General features: G+C 37.0%; 1 protein-coding gene across 6 annotated transcripts in view; it reads right to left on the bottom strand.

The window, feature by feature from the left end:
* Positions 1–17306, bottom strand: part of KIF6 (kinesin family member 6) — a 189410-nt gene extending 172104 nt beyond the window's left edge. For 5 of the 6 annotated variants that reach the window (XR_003926406.1, XM_030035919.1, XM_030035921.1 and 2 more), the window contains exons 1-3: positions 17200–17306; positions 16220–16329; positions 12964–13038 (exon numbers count right to left, since the gene is read on the bottom strand). Coding sequence is in view for 5 of the 6 variants with exons in the window: in XM_030035919.1 (XP_029891779.1) it covers positions 12964–13038; positions 16220–16329; positions 17200–17265 (251 nt within the window). In the remaining variant the exon portion in view is untranslated. Of the gene's footprint in view, positions 1–12963; positions 13039–16219; positions 16330–17199 lie in introns of those variants that run through there. The other variant, XM_030035924.1, reaches the window with a different exon arrangement.
* Positions 17307–17888: the final 582 nt, after the last annotated feature.

Genomic DNA, 17888 nt, shown 5'->3' with positions numbered 1-17888 from the left:
AAAAATTATCAGAATCACAAATTAAATAGTGATAAAATCAGTTACCGACTGTAATATTCAGATGGCAAATCAAACCAGAACTCATGAGAGTCTATAGTTGACAGGATATATGATAAAGATATCAGATTAGATTGTCATGCTTTTTTCTTTCCTTTCAGCTGCTGTCAGTTACAAAGTGTTTCCTGGATTCATCAATCTCAAAATTGTTTTACCACAATTCCAGCATCTCCTGACAAAGTATATGAAGGGAGCATTTGAAAACAAATAAAGTAATGAAGAAAGAATTATTTTCTTGACAAAACTTATCAGAAGCAAAACCTACTTTGGATTTCATTTACTATGCTTTTAAAGACCTACTAATTTTGCTAAAGAAAAGAAATGTTAAAATTATTCTTGTGTATTTTGTTTGTTGAAAAAGTGATAAACAAGCTAAGATTTTAAAAAATAAAAAGGGGCAAACAACCTTTGCATAAGAGGAAAAGAACCATGTATAGATAGCTGCTGGTGTGGTGCCACAAGAGATGTAATGGTTCTCCAACTTACTAAAATTTATTTAAAGGCCTGAGTAGTTGCCAAATTGCTTATTTTAATTCATTACAGTAGGATATCAGAGACAAAACCAGAAACATGTAGAAAGGAACTACAGTGAACAACTGTTCCCAAAGACCAAAATGCTCAAAGATAGAGTGTATAAAGATTTTAGATTCCAGATGTTAAAAATCAAAACAATTATTATTGTAAAACACCTCATTCATCTATCTTAGGAATTTCTAGTGCCCACTGTCACAGTATCTGAATGCTGAAGACAATAATGAGTTGTCAGAAGGTAGGGCGTGTCAAAAGAAGCTCAAAGATGGCAGATTCAAAACAAGCAAGGGGAGATGATTCTTCATGAAAAATGTAGTTAAGTTGTGAAACTCCTTGCAATGGGATGTTTTGTATGCTAAAAGTTCACACAGACTTCAGTAGAGACTGGACTATTTAATGAAAAAAAAATTTATCTCAGGGCTACTAAACACAGACAAATCAGAAAGTCCCTAAAGTACAAACGACTAGAGGCTACCAGAATACTTGGGGGAAGTAGCTCTACATGCTTACACATTTTTTTTCATTTCCCCCCACCCCCCAAGCATTGATTGTTAGTCCCTGTGAGACATAACATACTGGGCTAGATGGAACTTTGGTCTGACCCAATACAGTTGCTCTTCTGTTTTTACATCTCTGCTCTTTGGCTCTTCTAGATGTAGCATTTTGGGTTGTTAAGTTTTCTTACGCCTTCTCTTCTTTAAAGTTGTTAAAGGTATATAATTTCAATTACTGTGACATGGCTCCCGCAGAAAGGTGTGCTTTGCAATGTGTCTAAAAAAGTGGTAAAGGTATGACTGCAAACTATTAACCTGAGGTCCCTGTACTTCACAAAAAGCTGTTGATTAGGATCACCACACATGTAAACATCAGATAAAATGTAATATACCATACACTGTCAAAACACCTACAAAAGTCAGCGAGTTTTCTTTGTGTTACTTGATTTATATATTTCTTATATTTATTGCAGTGCATCAGCACAGATCTGAACAATTTCCCAGAAAACACTGAAAGTTCAGAAAATGTGAACATATCTATGTCAATAATGTATTCTCACAGTCCAATGTAATTATAGGTAATATTAATATTGAATTGCTGAGATGCACTGTGAAAGTGGTCATTATAATTCCACAGTTTAATTCCACTTTAAAATCCAGGATGAAAGTCAATCTTCTTTTTTATATATGTGTGTATGTGTGTATAATTTTATATATATAATTGCATCCTGCCCATATTTACAGCACTCATTTCTTTCATTCAGAGTGTATTAAAACCAACAACCAAGCCAATTTAAGAAAAGTCTGCTTGAGTTGCTAAGGAAGCCTGTAAGGAAAGAGGGCTACCAATATCAGCAAAACTGCTGGCAAAGCCTTCTAAGAGTGAAGCGCAACCCCATGAAGAAAGGATGAAGAATAAATTTCCTTTCTAAGAAGAAAACCACCTTTATAAAAGACAATGGACTAGGAGTTGAAGCAGGACTGATGGAGCTCCTTTGGCTTAGAAGCAAGCTGAAGACTATGATCTCACTTCCTGAAAAGAGGAGATGGGAAGATGCACTGAAAAGGAAAAGTCTCTACTGTATCAGCTTGTTCACAAAGAAACTTATGAACTAAACAGAACTAAAGCTTATGTGTACACATATATGTTTATGAAAGAACAAATTTCAAAACTGAAGATGTGTGACCACCAATCTGGGTATAATATTCTGAATATTAGCCAATATCAGTTTTGAAGGTCTGTATGTAATAAAGTCTACGTGGATTAAGTCATATAAAATCCATGCCTGATGTTACTAATTCACACTTCTTTTAAGGAACTTCTCTTGGAATCAGTGGGAATACAGGATGTTTTAGCAATGAGGCTTGTGGAAAAACTATTGTCATAGCAAATACTTGATAAAGATATACTTTGCTCTTTTTCCACTTCTAAGAACTTCAAGTTAAAAATAAATAACAAACTTTATCAATCTGATTTTAGTTCATTGTCCCAATGACACTTGAAATGGTAACAATATATGTAGGTGAACCAACACCTAATCAATCAATAAATGAATTAAACCAATATCTATTTACTAAATACTCAGGAAGTTTTAAGATATGTACTTGCTGTTTTCAACCTAAGATGCACAATGCCTTTAGGAAAATAAAAACATAGAAAGGTTCATAGCCCTTTAGCCACCCATAAAATGTTATTTAAAAAACAACAACAAACGACACTGCAGAATTACCCTTGACAAAGTGAAGGGTCTCTCAGATGCTGAGAGTTAGTATAGTGAGCAGAAAATATACACATTCTCCCTTTCATCACGAAATGTAATCACAACAGGTACCTAAAAAAGTTGGCAACACCAATTATGAGATGACAAGAAGAGAGCATATTTTCTAAACAGTGTCCACCAAAAGGATCCTTGAAGATTCTCATCTCCAAATTAAAGCTGTCCCCAACAGTAGTGGAACAGATTCTCAACTAGGAAAGGCAGTAGAGAATCAGCAGCTCTTTTCTGCCTATTCTGCAAAATCTACTTTGCAAGACATCAGTTCACCCAAGCAAAGTCTGCATCTTTGCTCTTCAGACTCTCTGAATAAAAATCCCAAACCTTTGTTAAACTTAGTATTTGAAAGTACACAGGTTGACATGGTTATTGATGGTAGTCTTGTGAAGATTTTAAAATATGCATACATAAAATTCATACATATAAAGGATATTTTCAATCATGTCCCCTCAGTGTTATCAGAATATCCAGAAATTTGCATTTTTTTTTTCTCCCAGGAAACTGAGTTTTGGCATGGTTAATGAGACGTGTTGTTGAATAAATTGTTGAATAAATTGTCTCTCTACTACTTCAAACAAAACAAAAGACACATAATCCAAGGAGACGCTTTGCTGAAAAGATCTTTCATGAACTTATGCAGTGTTGTATAGCTCCCTGTTCAGAAGTTCATGGACTACTTCCAAACAGATTAGCTAAAATGTTGCTGGAGAACTCTGTCTCTGGTATATTTTAGCGAAGTCACTCCTGCAACTTGTCAGAGCTCCTGGAGGGCCTTCTTTTTTTAATAATGCCAAGCTCAGAACTATAAAGCCTACTACAGAGAAAAATAAGTTTTTAAAATAAGATGACTAAAAATTGTCCAAATTTGTACATTTGTTTCACTGTGTTAGAAAATTTGGAGAGTTCATTTTCCTTACATGCTAAAACATGCAGGCATATATTTGTAACACTTTGTGACAGACTTCTTTTATAAAAACATGTATGTCTATGTGACTATATTTACATATGTTCACTGTACGTAAAGGTGTGGTGGATGATAAATTTTAGTCTTGTTTTTAATCACTGTAAGAAATGCCAATTTAAAGCAAAATATTGGTGAGGAAACATCATGATTACCTGCTAAGTATTCTGAATTCATCAACAATTATTTATGTAATAAGCAGCTCTGTTTAGTAAAGTTGGTATCATTAAACAAGGTTTCCCTTGATGGAAGTCAGAATAAAACAGAGGAGGAAAAAAAAAAACCAAAACACAAAAAGAAGGAAATATTCAGAAACCAACAAGAAAACGGTAACAACAGCTAATATCAATTTTAATGAAATAATAACATTAATTGCAGGCAAACAACTCCTAATCTGTGAATAAGTATTGTTTTATTACTGTCCTAAATCATCTTTATCCTTTTATTCCGCAGTATAATTTCTAATCTAATTATATGCCCACTTCAAGATGATTTTAATACAGAAAAAGGTTAGATCTGTTCTTACATTTTACTCAAAGAACTGAATGCTTCTTTTCTTGTTAAGCACTGAAAAATTATTGCTGGTTTTTAGAAACACAACAGCTTGTGCTTGATCTTACAAAGATAATCAGCAACATTTTTTAAACACAAAGAAAGTATTGAATATGTCCTCTATATTGCATAGAATTGAAAGCACACCTTTTCCAAGTGAGAGGTAGTTTGGGCACACAACTGACTAAGGAGATTAATTAGATCACACTGCTATATAAACCTAACCATATATTATGACAGCAACATAATTTAGCATGATGTGATGCGATAAACAAATAAATTTCAAGTTTTACCTCCAAGCTATGATACAGACTACCAAGAAATCTCCCACAATGACAACCTGTGAGACAGAAATTGCAATACCTTCAGTATTTTTCTAAACAAAATATTAAATAACCAGCAGGGATTTAGAAAACACACTGAGAAAGAGTTCTCCACCTGCACAGTATCATTAAGTAAGACCATGATCCAAATCTTATTCAAGTCAACAACCACCTTTCCAATAATCTCACTGAGTTTTAGGTGGCATCCAAAGCGTGAGACAATCTGATGCAGATTTTTTGCTGGTGTAAATGTGTAAACACACTATGGTATTTAAACATATCTGCATGTATCAAAAGTACTTCTAGTACTTTATGAACTCCCAACATATATTCTACAAATTATTTTTTCCAATTAACTTGGTATACTCTTAATTTTAATACTTTTGGAAAAGAGATAATAAAACCAGCAAGCTGAAGTAAATGTTCCTTAATTATTCCACTTTCACTACAACCTTAAAAATGTTTAATAACTCAAGTACTGTTACACAAAAGCTTATGTAATGATGCTTGCTCAAGAAAATGAGTTTTGGCTTTATGAAAATGAATTATAACATGCTTTCTATTCTGCCCTTTGGACTTTTTCAAATTGATGAAAAAAAAAAAATCAATCATTGATTAAAATAGCAAGGGTTCAATATTTTAAAAGTTCCCTTACCAGTCATAAGACAGTCATAAAAAAAATCCTCAGAGTCCAGAGAAAAAAAATTGTTAATAAGAAATGGTCATTACATGTAAGGACTTTGCCAGTAACACTGAGGAAGAACAAACAAATGCTGTAACCCTGTAGCTGCAACTATGATGGTCTGAAAGTATAAGAAAAAACAGATATTGAGAGAGAGGTAGCATCTTTTCTTTGACTCGCTGATACAATTGGGGGAAAACAAGACTAGGCTCAGGGCTTTAGTGGATTATTGGTTTCTTGGTTACATTAGAAAGACCCCACCTCTTCCCTTACAATCTTGCTAAGCAAAAGCTGCCAGTACAACTTTGTATCAATTATCAGGCACAGAACAATTCTGTCTAGTATAGACTCATACATGAATGTAGTTAAAGGAGAGTGATGCTGGGTTTTTTTCCCCTCAAATTTTCTTACTCAGTTATCAGTTAACTTCCACTTTCTAACTTACTCATGATTAGTGGCAATTTAAAAACATACACGGTGAGAAATTAACTTTTCGTTTAAAAATTCATTTTAGATCCCTATTTAAATAAGCATCTGTTACAGAGTTATGTACTGGCTTTTTCAGTCACTCAACTGACTTGCCTCATGCACAAAAGATGTCTAATTCCTAAATATAGGGTGTGATACAGAAGTATAACACATGCAAACAATTCCACTTAAATTGACAGATATGTTTACAACTGCTTAACATTCCTCAAGTGAGAAATTCCTCAAGTGAGAGCTAGACAATTTATGGGTAGTTACTACAGTTTAAAATATCATTCAGTACTTTGTCCTTGAATATCTGAGACAATATAAATGGTGGTATAAAGCCCAGTGACAGTAGACAGAGGTTGAAAGCTGACTGAGGTTGTTTTATTGTGGTTGGTTTTTCTGACTACATTTTGTTTTTAATTTCTAGTGAAGATCATTTGTTCTATTTAAAGTTGATGAACACAGAACTTTTCATTTGTTTCTGTGCTCATCCTTAATGAGACTTCAGGGAGGCTTTTGCCTAAGTATAATGAAGAACTCTGCTTCCTCTGCTGCTACACCAGTTTTGCTGAATCAAACAGAACAGTTACCATCAAAATTTGCAAAAAAAAGAAAACAGTATAAGGATGCTATAAAGAAACTGGAGTGAGCCTGACAGAACCAAGTTAATTCAGGCTGGAGCACTTCACACACAAGGGGAAGCCAAGGGAGCTGTTTTCCAACAACATGAAGAAGAGAAAGCTATATGTGTACCTAACTACCACCTTCCATTATGCAATGGATTGTTACAGAGATGAACTCAAAACTCTTCTCAGAAGCTTACAGCGGTGGGACAAGAGGGAGTCGTGACAAGTTGCAAGAAGGGAAATTCCAAGTGGGTATAAGGAAAATTTTCTTCAGAGTGAGAATAGTCAAGCCCTAGAACAGGTGCCCAGATGGGTTCTGGGATCCCCATCTTTGGGCATTTTCAATGCTCTGCTGGACAAGGGCCTGAGCAACCTGATCTAACCTTGAAGCTAGACCTGCTTTGCTCAGGAGGTTGGACCAGATGACCTACAGAGATCCCTTCTGACCTAATTATTCTAAATTGTTGGCAGTAGGCATAATTTGCAAAGAATCATCAGCAGCAGAAGGAAAAAGTACAGTCCTTATCAGTCCCTGAAAACATGCTACAAACTGCTACAAACTCTGCTTTACTTCAGACTAGTCTCAGTGCATCAGTTTTGTAACCACCAATATGACAACTTTCCTCAGGGAACTCAGAGTGCTCTGATTCCTTTTGTGTTACTCCAAACTTCATTATGAAAAAGACAAAGAAATAGTAACAACCTTATTCTCACATTTTTGACATTGTCAGGTACTGCAGATGTGACGATCTGACAAATTATAGTCAATGTCTCAAACATTTGCTAAAGAACTTTGGTGGAGAAAACGGCCTCTGTAAAACTGCTGGAGTTTTGTGAACAGGACAATGTGGCTGGAGGAGAGGGCCTCCCGGAGGGTGGGACTGCGCTTCTCCAAAGCCGCAATTCCTTATCTTAAGTGACCAGGAGAAGGAGCACAGCATATGCGCCCGGAGGAGGAGGCCCCATGGAGGATGGGACTGTGCTTCTATCTTAAGTGGTCATGCCAGCAGGAAAAGAGAGGCAACTCCGCAATGAACACCCCCGCCGCAAAGCTCACCAACCGATTCCAGAGAACCCTGGGAATGGGAACTGTGCATGTTGAGACTGTCGACTAACACACTATAAAAGAAGGGAGAATGAGTTCTCAGTGCACGCCCTCCGGAATTGGATCTCTACGCTGGCTAGACCAATGCTGGACCCAGGACTGGTGAAACCCTTTTCTTCTCTCTTTCTTTCTTTCTTTCTCTCTCTCTCTCTCCCCCTCTTTTCCTTCTCTCTTTTCCACAGTCCCTACACCTCATCCTTTTAAATATAAACCGTTGACCAAGTCTGAGACTAGGAGTGGATCTAGCCGCCCCTGGGCTCCTCTTTGAGACAGAGTCCAGAAAGCAAGGAGGTCTGCTCTGAACCTTGTGACTCAATGGGAGGGCTCTCCTTCTGATAAATTTCATGTTCCTTTTTCCATTTTTTTTTCTACACCCCCCTTCTCTTTTCAAACAGCGGCTTAATGACATGTTGCAAGGTTCATATTGATAAGTTCACTTGTACTTGGGCAAGGTTAGCTAGGTTGAATAAATGTTGATTGTTGTTTGAACTCCCCTGGTGTCGTTTCACCTTAATTCTGACAAAGGAAATCCACGAACTTGAGTCGCTCCAACTTCGGGACATGACAACAGACAATGTGGAAATCTTGCCTCAGCAATTGGTAAGTGAAGCCTATCCAGAACACCAAAGCCATCACAGCAACGATGAGTATGAAGTCTAAGCAAAAAGATTTGCTTGCTCTGACACTTAATTCCTATTGCAAGACATACTTCTCAGTCTTCAAAAGGATTAAAAAGATCACTTAAGTAATCTGTAATTTGTATTATTGTTTTGTTTTAAAATGAAAAATTCTAAAGTGAAAAGTTTTTACTAAGTTTATAATATGAATAAATAAAACATGTAGAAATGTTTAAATTAAAAAAAAAGGCCTTATTAATTAAGGACTAAATTCTGTGAGTGTTTATATGTAGATAAGAGAAAAACCTGGGAACACGAAACAAATTTCAGCTTTAAAAATTAATTAATTTGATTTTGTTAGTTTATTTCAGCTTCATATTATTATTTTAACTTGAGTTCTGACATCTTCATTTTAAATGACTGGTAACATAAAGGCATGTGGTTGGAAAAAATATTCAATAACTATTAAAATGCTAGACTAATGAAAAAAGCAAAAACCACCAATATCTTTGATCTTGGGATACTGTCAGCCCTCTCCTTATCTCAGTTCTTGCTGACCTGAAATATTTTACCAATGTCCCTCACTTTCCTTCTTTCTATCTCAGAAAACCTCAATCCATAGTTATTTTATTAAAAAAAAAATAAAAAAATCAATACAGTCCTGGCAAAATCAGCCCCCAGACATGATATTTAAGATAAAAAGAAGGAAGAACTTCATTTGCAAGATCTGGAAAACAAGTTTTCATAGAGGATTAGTCTTTACAGAGACTCAGTATTTAGGTATCATGTATCACTTGGTGCTCAGATTAAAGTTTCTTTTAATTAAAATAAACAAAGTATCTTAGTATGACATTTTTTCTTTATGCCTTTGACAGATTTATGGAGCAAATCTAATCTGGTAATGCCTCATCTTTCAAAAACACTACCAATTTCCAAACGTGCATGTAACTGTTTTTGAGAGCTTAGTGCAAGCAAGTTTTCTTAGAAATTTCAAAAGGTCTTTCCTAAAAAGAAATAAGGTATAATACAATTTCTTATTTTAACTAAAATCTCTAAATATATTTAGAATTCCACCATAAGAACTGCAGAAGATGTAACACAAAGATACTCTGCATCAAAGCTATCAAACTGTAGCCTATAACAAGCAGCCTTCTTGAACAATTCTAAACTGTGCAATAACTCAAAATAAACATGAGCAACTAATAGTCCTTTGAGAAGAAACATTAATGAAGCTTTTCACTTTTTATTGCTTCATAACTGTACTCACTTTCAGGAAGAACTGCTAGCATTACTGCTCCAATTTCTCAATTTAGGGGAAATTCTAAGCTACATTTGTTTCAAGCTGACATCCCCAAAAAAGTGTCCTTTTACTATATACAGATTCTACGGGTCTTTTGTACCTAAATCACCCACATTAGCAGTAATACAGCTGTGATGCAAGGTTGCCTGCAGGTGAGCCAATCCACTACTTCCCACACTGTGCCACAAATACATCCAGGTCAGAATGGATAATTGTTCATACAAATATTTTGACGACATTTTCTGTCAGAATTAGCAGCAGAAAAAAACAGAAAAGAGTAAAGAGAAGTACTTTGTATATTACAGATGCTAATTCTTAGGATAAACACAGCATACAAGAAGAAACTAGAATCTATGGCAATGGGAATATTATCCTGGAGGCTATCAGATCTTTCACAAAAACATAGGTGATTGCCATTAGGTTTATAAACAGCTAAGATTTTTCTTATTTGCATGATATATCTGAAGAGAAAATATTTTCAATGTTATTCTTTAATAAATCAACACAAAACATTGGCTGTATTAGAACTGAAAACAAAACTAAGCCAAAGCATTAAGATTTTCTACTTAATTTCTGATTGCATTCATCATCATAACACTAATATTTGAAGCATTATAAGAGTAACCTTGTTCTGTTGTTAGACTAAAGCAATGCTTAATTGTTAGCAAACTGTAAAAGAAGGACGTTATTTATTTTCTCTATTTTTGATAGAGTTAGTGCTGCTTCTTAAAGATCAAGTTGGCTCTGCATAAAAAAAAAATCAAGAATATATATTTAAAATGAAAAAAGGAAAGCACAACCAAATAATAAAAAGAAACCAAGTAAGAGATGACTCAAGCATTAAAAAAAATTATAAAAAAAAAAATCACAAATCACATACTTAAAATGGTTTGCAGAGGCTGGCACTTTTGACTGAAGAAGCAAATTAAACGATTGTCTGGTGCCTCTGAAACCACAGGCAAGATGACAATGTAACTGGACTTAAAGAGAGAAAAGTAGTGGCCCAACATCAAAGAAAGCACACTTAAAAAGAAAAAAGAAAAAAAAAGAAAAAAGTAAAAAAGAAAGTTGCATTAAATTTCCATCCATCCAAGAACTAACTAGAAAGATTTTAGAATCCTTAACATTGCATTGTTGTATTTAGCTTAAACAATGCCCAAGTTTTTTTTTCTGAGCATTCAAGTCTAACTGAATTTTCTCATGACTGTAAGTATGCATGGCAAAGAGCCTCAAAATCTTACTGAACTATTTCATTGATACTTTCCTGCTACTTTCTTTTCCCTGGCAATACACAGACAGAAACTGTTCCCTTAGTAAAGTGACACCAACAATAGAAATGAATGCAAGAGAATGTTGACTTAGAAAGAAACATGAAGAACATTTTGCTATGAAAGACTGTGGTCTTTCAGAGTAACATGGCAGTTCTTACTGTCCCACAATGGAAAGGAAAATTGAGTCATTAACTATAGAGTAAAATAAATTTCAGGCACAGTTCAGGACTCCATTAGCCAAGGAACATCATGACTATGAAGACATTTTGAAATACATATTTTTGCCTAAGAAAAGGTAAAAATCAAGGAAGAGGATGAGAAACAGGAACGTACTTCAGGTATTGCCTACTCTACTATAAAAACACAAGCAAAATTATCCTTCAGTATTATCAGTAACAATACAAACACCAATTAGAATACAAGCTTAACATGTATAACACTCAGAGTCAAAATTGTCTTCATTCAGTTAAGAAAGATTTTATAAATCGAATTTAGCATTAAAGATAAAGACTCAGCTATTTGGAGATAATTGTATGCCTAAAGACCATTGATTTTAATAGCATTTAACTACTTTCATGTACTTAAAAATATCTAAAAATCATAACTGAAGTCTATATAATGGAGCAAATCAATGTATAAAAATCTTGTATCAGCCAACACTGAAATAAAGGAAAACAACACTACTTCCTGTTTATTAGAGCACTGTATAAGTGTATTATTCAACTGGAAAACCTTTCCATATTCTAGCAAAACACTCCAGAGGAAAAAAAATCAGTCAGTCTGTTGCTAGTTAGCTTTGATACTCTTGAGTTTTTGTTGAGGATAATTTAATCCATAGCATGTTAACAACGAGACTTTTAACTATTCTCTTTCCAAGCACAGTCAAATAAGATAAAGAATTTTTTTCTGCAGTCACCATTAAACCCAGAAATATTTAAAGTTAAGTAAATGAGTTAACCTGAAGCTGTACATTATAAAGTCAGATAAGCAAAGAAATCCCTTTTGGGTGAAAGAATAATATAACAAAATTTTTTTAAGCATATTTAACTTATTCTAGTGAAGTTTCAAATTCACTGGCTCCTCATTTTCACTGTCAATTACCCTCTTGCTTTATGTGGGACTTTTAAGAAGAAAATAGAGAGAAAGAAAAAAAAATAATCAAGAAAATGAAATTATAAAGAGCTAGGTATATTTTTACTTCCAAGCAACAGTCTGAGGAAGACTAAGTGTTCACCTGATGATGTCTGTTTTCTTACAGTGCAAAACATGTGACAGTGCAATAGGCTGAAGAATGACTTGCAGAATCATAGCTTAAACCAACGGATGGGTCAGACAATGAATGAAAAAGAAGTTGGTACCTAAAGTAATACTTCCCAAATCACTACAAGTTTGGATTCTGAGCAGTAAGTTTGATCAACAAACAAACATTAAGCAGAAAATCTGCTTCCTCTAGTGTGGGATTTTCTCCTCCACTAGAATCAGTACTAACTTCAACAATGTGGGCATAAGCTGAGCAAAGAGAATGGCATATTGAAAAATCCATCCGGTTCAGAGTGGCATTCAATCCGCACAATAAATGAAGAGGGCTTCTACATCAGTCTTAAATGCTTGCCTTTGCAAACTCTAAAATATGAGCATTGTTTGTCTATTATATGGAGGAGAAAAACAAAAACAGTGCCAAAATCACTGGCTTACACATTAAGAAAAAAATAACAAGGGCAATATTTGAGAATATCGTCACAGGTATTAATTCATGAGTGTCCCTAACTTAATGAAAACTTAACAGGGGAATAAGATTTTTGTTAGGTTTAACCCTTCATGGAACTATATAGGGAATACTTTTCTAAGGCAACGAAATGAGCTTAAATTATAGACAGAAAACTAATTTGCAATGAAGTGAGCTTATATTATAGACAAAAAACTAATTAGACATGGATTTCTATGCCTATGCAACAAAAAAGGCAACAGTAGCAGTGCTATTTTAGGAGTTAAAAATGGAACCTTACCATACATAAAATTCTCAGGGGATTGTTGCATATCTCCTAGATTCAGACATGTCAGTATTTAGAAAATTAAAACATCAATCCACTTTTACAACAGTGAGACAAATATTTACCAGCTCTCCTCCAAGTAATACAGTGAAAGCTATTTTTGACCCTGTGTTACCCCGACTACCCGCAAGATCAACAACGTACCATTCTGCTACTGGTTTGGCAATGCTGTCAAAAACCACATCTTGTTTTGCCTCTTGATCAAAAATTTTCTGAAATCTGAAAATATTAAGCAAATAATAATTGCTTAGAATCTTAAAACACTACTTGATTCATACATTTTTGTTTGTGTTTTTAATAGTCAATGTTTACATCATTAGGCTTACATAACTTAGTACAATGTTTTCCCTGTAGTCTTAACCACAGCATGCTGTTGTGCTATTGTACATAAATAGGCTGTACACAGTGCTGCTTTGACAAGATCTGTACAATAAAATCCTCTGATAAAATGATGTGGCTTAGAAAAAAATAAACGTATTTTAAATCTATCAAGAGAATCAGTGTTTGTAACTGGCACCACACTGAAACCTGGATAAATAGATTACACTATAACCAAATACAGCATCTCACCAGTACAGCCAGGCTCACATTTTTTAATAACTATTTCTTTCATTCTGCTGCACAGTTACTGTAAGTAACAAGGAGATATTTAATTCAATCTAAGTTTTGTCACTTCCTATACAAAATATCTGCAGTTGTCTTGCAGAATCATAGAATACTTGAGGTTGCAAGGGGCCATCTGCTCCAGTGCCCCTGCTCAGAGAGTCAGCTAGAGCAGGGGTCTGTCCAGTCAGGTTTTGAGTATGTCAATGCATGGAGGCTCTGCAACCTCTCTGAGCAACCTGTTCCAGTATTTGATCACGCCCACATTAAAGAAGTTTTTTTGATATTTCTTGTATGTCAATTTGATTGCCCATTAACTCTTGTCCTGTCTGTCACTGGGCACCACTGAGAAGTATCAGGCTCCATCTTCTTTATTCCCCCACTCCCCATCAGGTGTTTATACACATTGATAAGATTCCCTTGAGCCTTCTCTTCTCCAGGATAAACAGTCCCAGGTCTCTCAGCCTCTCCTCACGTCAGACGCTCCAGCCCCTTAATCATCTTTGTGTCCCTTTGCTGGAGCCCAGAACTGGACACAGAACTCCAGATGTGATCTCACTGGTGGTGACTAGAGGGACAGGATCAACTCCCCTACCTGCTGACAATGCTCTTCCTAATGCAGTCCAGAGGCTGTTGGTCACCTTTGCTGCAGATGGTGTATTGCTGATTCATGTTCCACTTTTTGTCTACCAGGGCAGGGGGTTTGGAACTAGATCATCTTTAAGGTCCCTTCCAACCCAAACCATTCTATGATTCTATGACTCCAGGTCCTTTTCTGCAAACCTGCTTTCAGTCAGCCCTGAGCCTGTCCTGGTTATTCCTCACCAGGAGCAGGACTTGGCATTTCACTTTGTTGAACTTCATGAGATTCCTATTGGCCCATTTCTCCAGCCTCTTCAGGTCCTTCTGAATGGCAGCACAACTATCTGGTGCTTTGTACCCCTGATGACAACCCTCTGAGCCCAACAGCTCAGCTCATTTTCAATACCCCTCACTGTGCGCTTATGTAGGCTTTCCTGATCCCATTCCTCAGACAGCCTTCCTGGGTCATGTGACACTGCTCCCACCTCTTGTACACTTCCTTTTTATGTTCGAATTTAGTCAGGAGCTGCTTCCTCATCCGTGCAGACCTCCTGCTGCCTTTGTGTCATTTCCTGTTCATCTGCATGGACCATTCTTGATCTTGGAGGGCTGTGTCTCACGAAATTCTTTCAAGCAGGTCCCTGAACAGGCCAAAGTCTGCTCTCCTGAAGTCCAGGGTTCTGATCCTACTTTTTGCCTTGCTCCCTTCTCTCGGTGTCCTGAATTTCACTATCTTATGGCCACTGCAGCCAAGGCTACCCCCAGGTTTAATATCCCTGATCAGTTCTTCCATGTTTGCAAATATGAGGTGCAGCAGAACTTCTCCCCTCATCGGCTTTTTAATCATATGTTAGGAAGTTGTCACCCATACATTCCAGAAACCTCCTGGACTGCTTGTGCCCTGCTGTGTTGTCCCTCCTATCTGGAACTGTATACTCACATAGAACTTCACAGGGTATATAGAAAGGCACTATGGACACCAGGTATAGAAAGGCACCACAACTACAAGGGATTATGCAGTGTGTACAATATCAAAAACAAATGTGATACACAAAATACAGATGCATATATTCTATCCTGCTAATGCTTAACCAGTCAAATAATTCAAACGATTGTGTTTGATTCTTATATAAGAGAGTAAGAACAAAGGAGAATAATGTTTGAGGTGACCAAGGTAGATAGACTGCATGAAAGGGCGAGTTTTATGGAGGAAAAAGAAAAGCTTACTCCATAGCGTTATTTTTGCATTGTCTTAAGGATAATAAGACATAGTGCTTCTCAAAATCCATCTCTACAGACTTTTCAATTAATTATAAAGTCAGAAAAAAATATCAGCATTCATTATAGCTGGCTTGGGCATCTGCAACCTAAGCTAATTTTGCATATTAATCTAGTTGGACAGGGCAGCTCCTCTCTTCCCAAGCAGAACAGATTTCCTTAGCTGATGTAAAATGACATCAGTCTGAGCTGCAGATGTTTATCTGGAGCTCTCTTTTTTAACAGCATAGTGCAACAAATTTACTTGATTCGTATTATAAAAATAAAGACTATTAAACTTGGAAGAAGACCACCTCAACTTCATCATTAGAGGTGGTTATAAATCTAGTTTTCTTCATCATCAAAATTTTAAAGTGTTGCCTCCAAGTTTTCTGTTGAAAAGATAAAAATATTTGATTGATATTGCTGGTACTTATTTTTAGTTTCTAAAAAATATTTACATTCTACAAACATGGTTTTGTTTATTTCAACAATCTCTGGTTTTCTTTACTGTGTTTTGGTTATGTCTGAAACACAGTTTCTAAACAGAGTGTTTTACATCAAGACATCTTTAGCCAGCCTATGCCAACTCATTAGATCACAAGAGAACACACAGTCCTGCATTCAATTTTCATATGAAAACTCAAAACAAGCTGTAAAAATGGAAGAACTGATAAATGAAGATGCAATCTTTGAGATGAGACTTAGAAATGTATAATGACTTGCAATGGTTAGACAAAAACCCACGACTTTATCCAATGCTATCAAACTCGTTCAGGTGAGGAGCACAGTATGCTGGAGTATTCCTCTTGTTAAGGGAGTTGTATAAAAATAAACCTATCTATACCAAAACTTAATTTTAAGAATAGGCTTTTCCTGGTTCTATAGATCTGTATCACTACACGTAGTGATAGGAATCACTAAAGGCAGAAGATATAAAGATAAGGCTTTTACTTACTTGAACTTGTAGCTCTCTCGTTTATTATTGACAAACCCATCTGCTAAATCACGCGGCACGATAATCTCCAGACTGGACAGAGATTTCTCATTGTCATCAACTGAATAAATCTAATAAGCATGGATATGAATTAACAAATTAATTTTATCAATAGAACAGCATAGCTCTTAGGTATAACACCCATGTAAGCTTAGCACCTGTAACTGACTGGAGAAAACCTTCATACAAATTTCACTTATTACGTGAGCAGATCCTCCTTCAGCTACTATATGACAAAACAAGCACATACTAACATTATCCTGTTTATTACCATGTAAACACAACAGTAAGATTTGAAACAGAAACATAGCCTCTTTGACATATTTTGCTTACTAAACCACTTTAATATCTGAGATGTTATAAAAAACAAAGCACAGGCCCCAGTGCAACCCCCTCCAAAAAAATGGAAGAGTGTATTAGGAAAGACTACAACTGAAGTAGAGCAGGTTTAAAACAGGAAGACGATTAAGAGACCTAAATGCACAATTTCTGAAGAACACTTTCATTATCTTTATTATAAACACTGGGAGCTACAGGTTCTCCTCCAATGTTCAGAACAGTGTTGAACTGCATAAACGTAAAACAAATGCTTTTCCTGTGGAGCCTTTCTGTAACGACCAGGCAGAAAAGAAGTTCCTCACTCCCTCCCCCAATAGTTACAGTCTAAGCTCTTGTACTTCGTGATTTTATTAACTTCCAAAGGCTTGTGGAGAACAGTACAGGGCTGGCTTTCCACTCCGCACCCGACCACGTACAAACTCCCCCAGCTCTCACCAGCCAGCCGGACCGGCAGGGCCTCTGGCGGGAGGGGCACGCTCACTGCCCGCTCCCTCCCGCCTTCAGGCGGGCTCACAGCACGCAGGCCCACGGGACGCCCTTTGGCTCGCCGCAGCCGCCCCACTGCACCCCCCGGCAGCACCGCAACTGGCTCCTCGTCCTACCCCCGCCTGCTGCTGCCTGCCCAGCGGCTTCACCCGCGCGTACACCCGGATGGTTTCCTTCACCATCGCTGTCCGCCGAGCGCGGGGCAGCTGGCGGCGCCACTCGCCTAGCAACGGTAACCGCGGTACGCTACCCAGCGTGCACCGCGGCGGGCGGGAAGCGGCGCGCGGCCCCTGTGAGGCGGGTCCGGCTCCCGCCGAGTCACCTCACGCCCTCGGGTGTCTTTGGCGGGGCTTGGAGGAGAAGAAGGGAGCAACCGGTTCCATCTGCGAGGGGCGGCTGCCACCCCCGCCTGCTTAGCCGTTAATGGTAATTCCCTGACAGCTGTTTTCCCTGAGGCCGAAGTGTCATGGCAGTGAGAAAAGGGAGCTTGTAAACACTGCCCAGCTGAGAGGTGCGGTATTTATATTGTGTGTGGATCGCTCCACTGGCACACCAGAAATTCCCCACCAGAAATTCCCCACCAGATTTCTGGGGTTGTGTGTTACCTGTGTGTCCATGTAGCTCTCCTCCAGCTGAAACCACCTGTGTAAGGCCACTCGGTTCAAGAGAAATGTCTTTGTTAACCAGTTGAAACATCGGAACAGGAAATTGGGGGAAAATACCTAGATTACATGCAATGAAGACATCAATTTTTTTTTAATTCTAATATAAAAAATGTTCTGAAAAAAACTGCTAGTGGGAAATA

Source organism: Aquila chrysaetos, chromosome 13, assembly GCF_900496995.4.
Source record: "Aquila chrysaetos chrysaetos chromosome 13, bAquChr1.4, whole genome shotgun sequence".
NCBI lineage: Eukaryota > Metazoa > Chordata > Aves > Accipitriformes > Accipitridae > Aquila > Aquila chrysaetos.
Note: the sequence above shows the minus strand (reverse complement) of the source record. Positions and strands in the feature narration are given on the sequence as shown.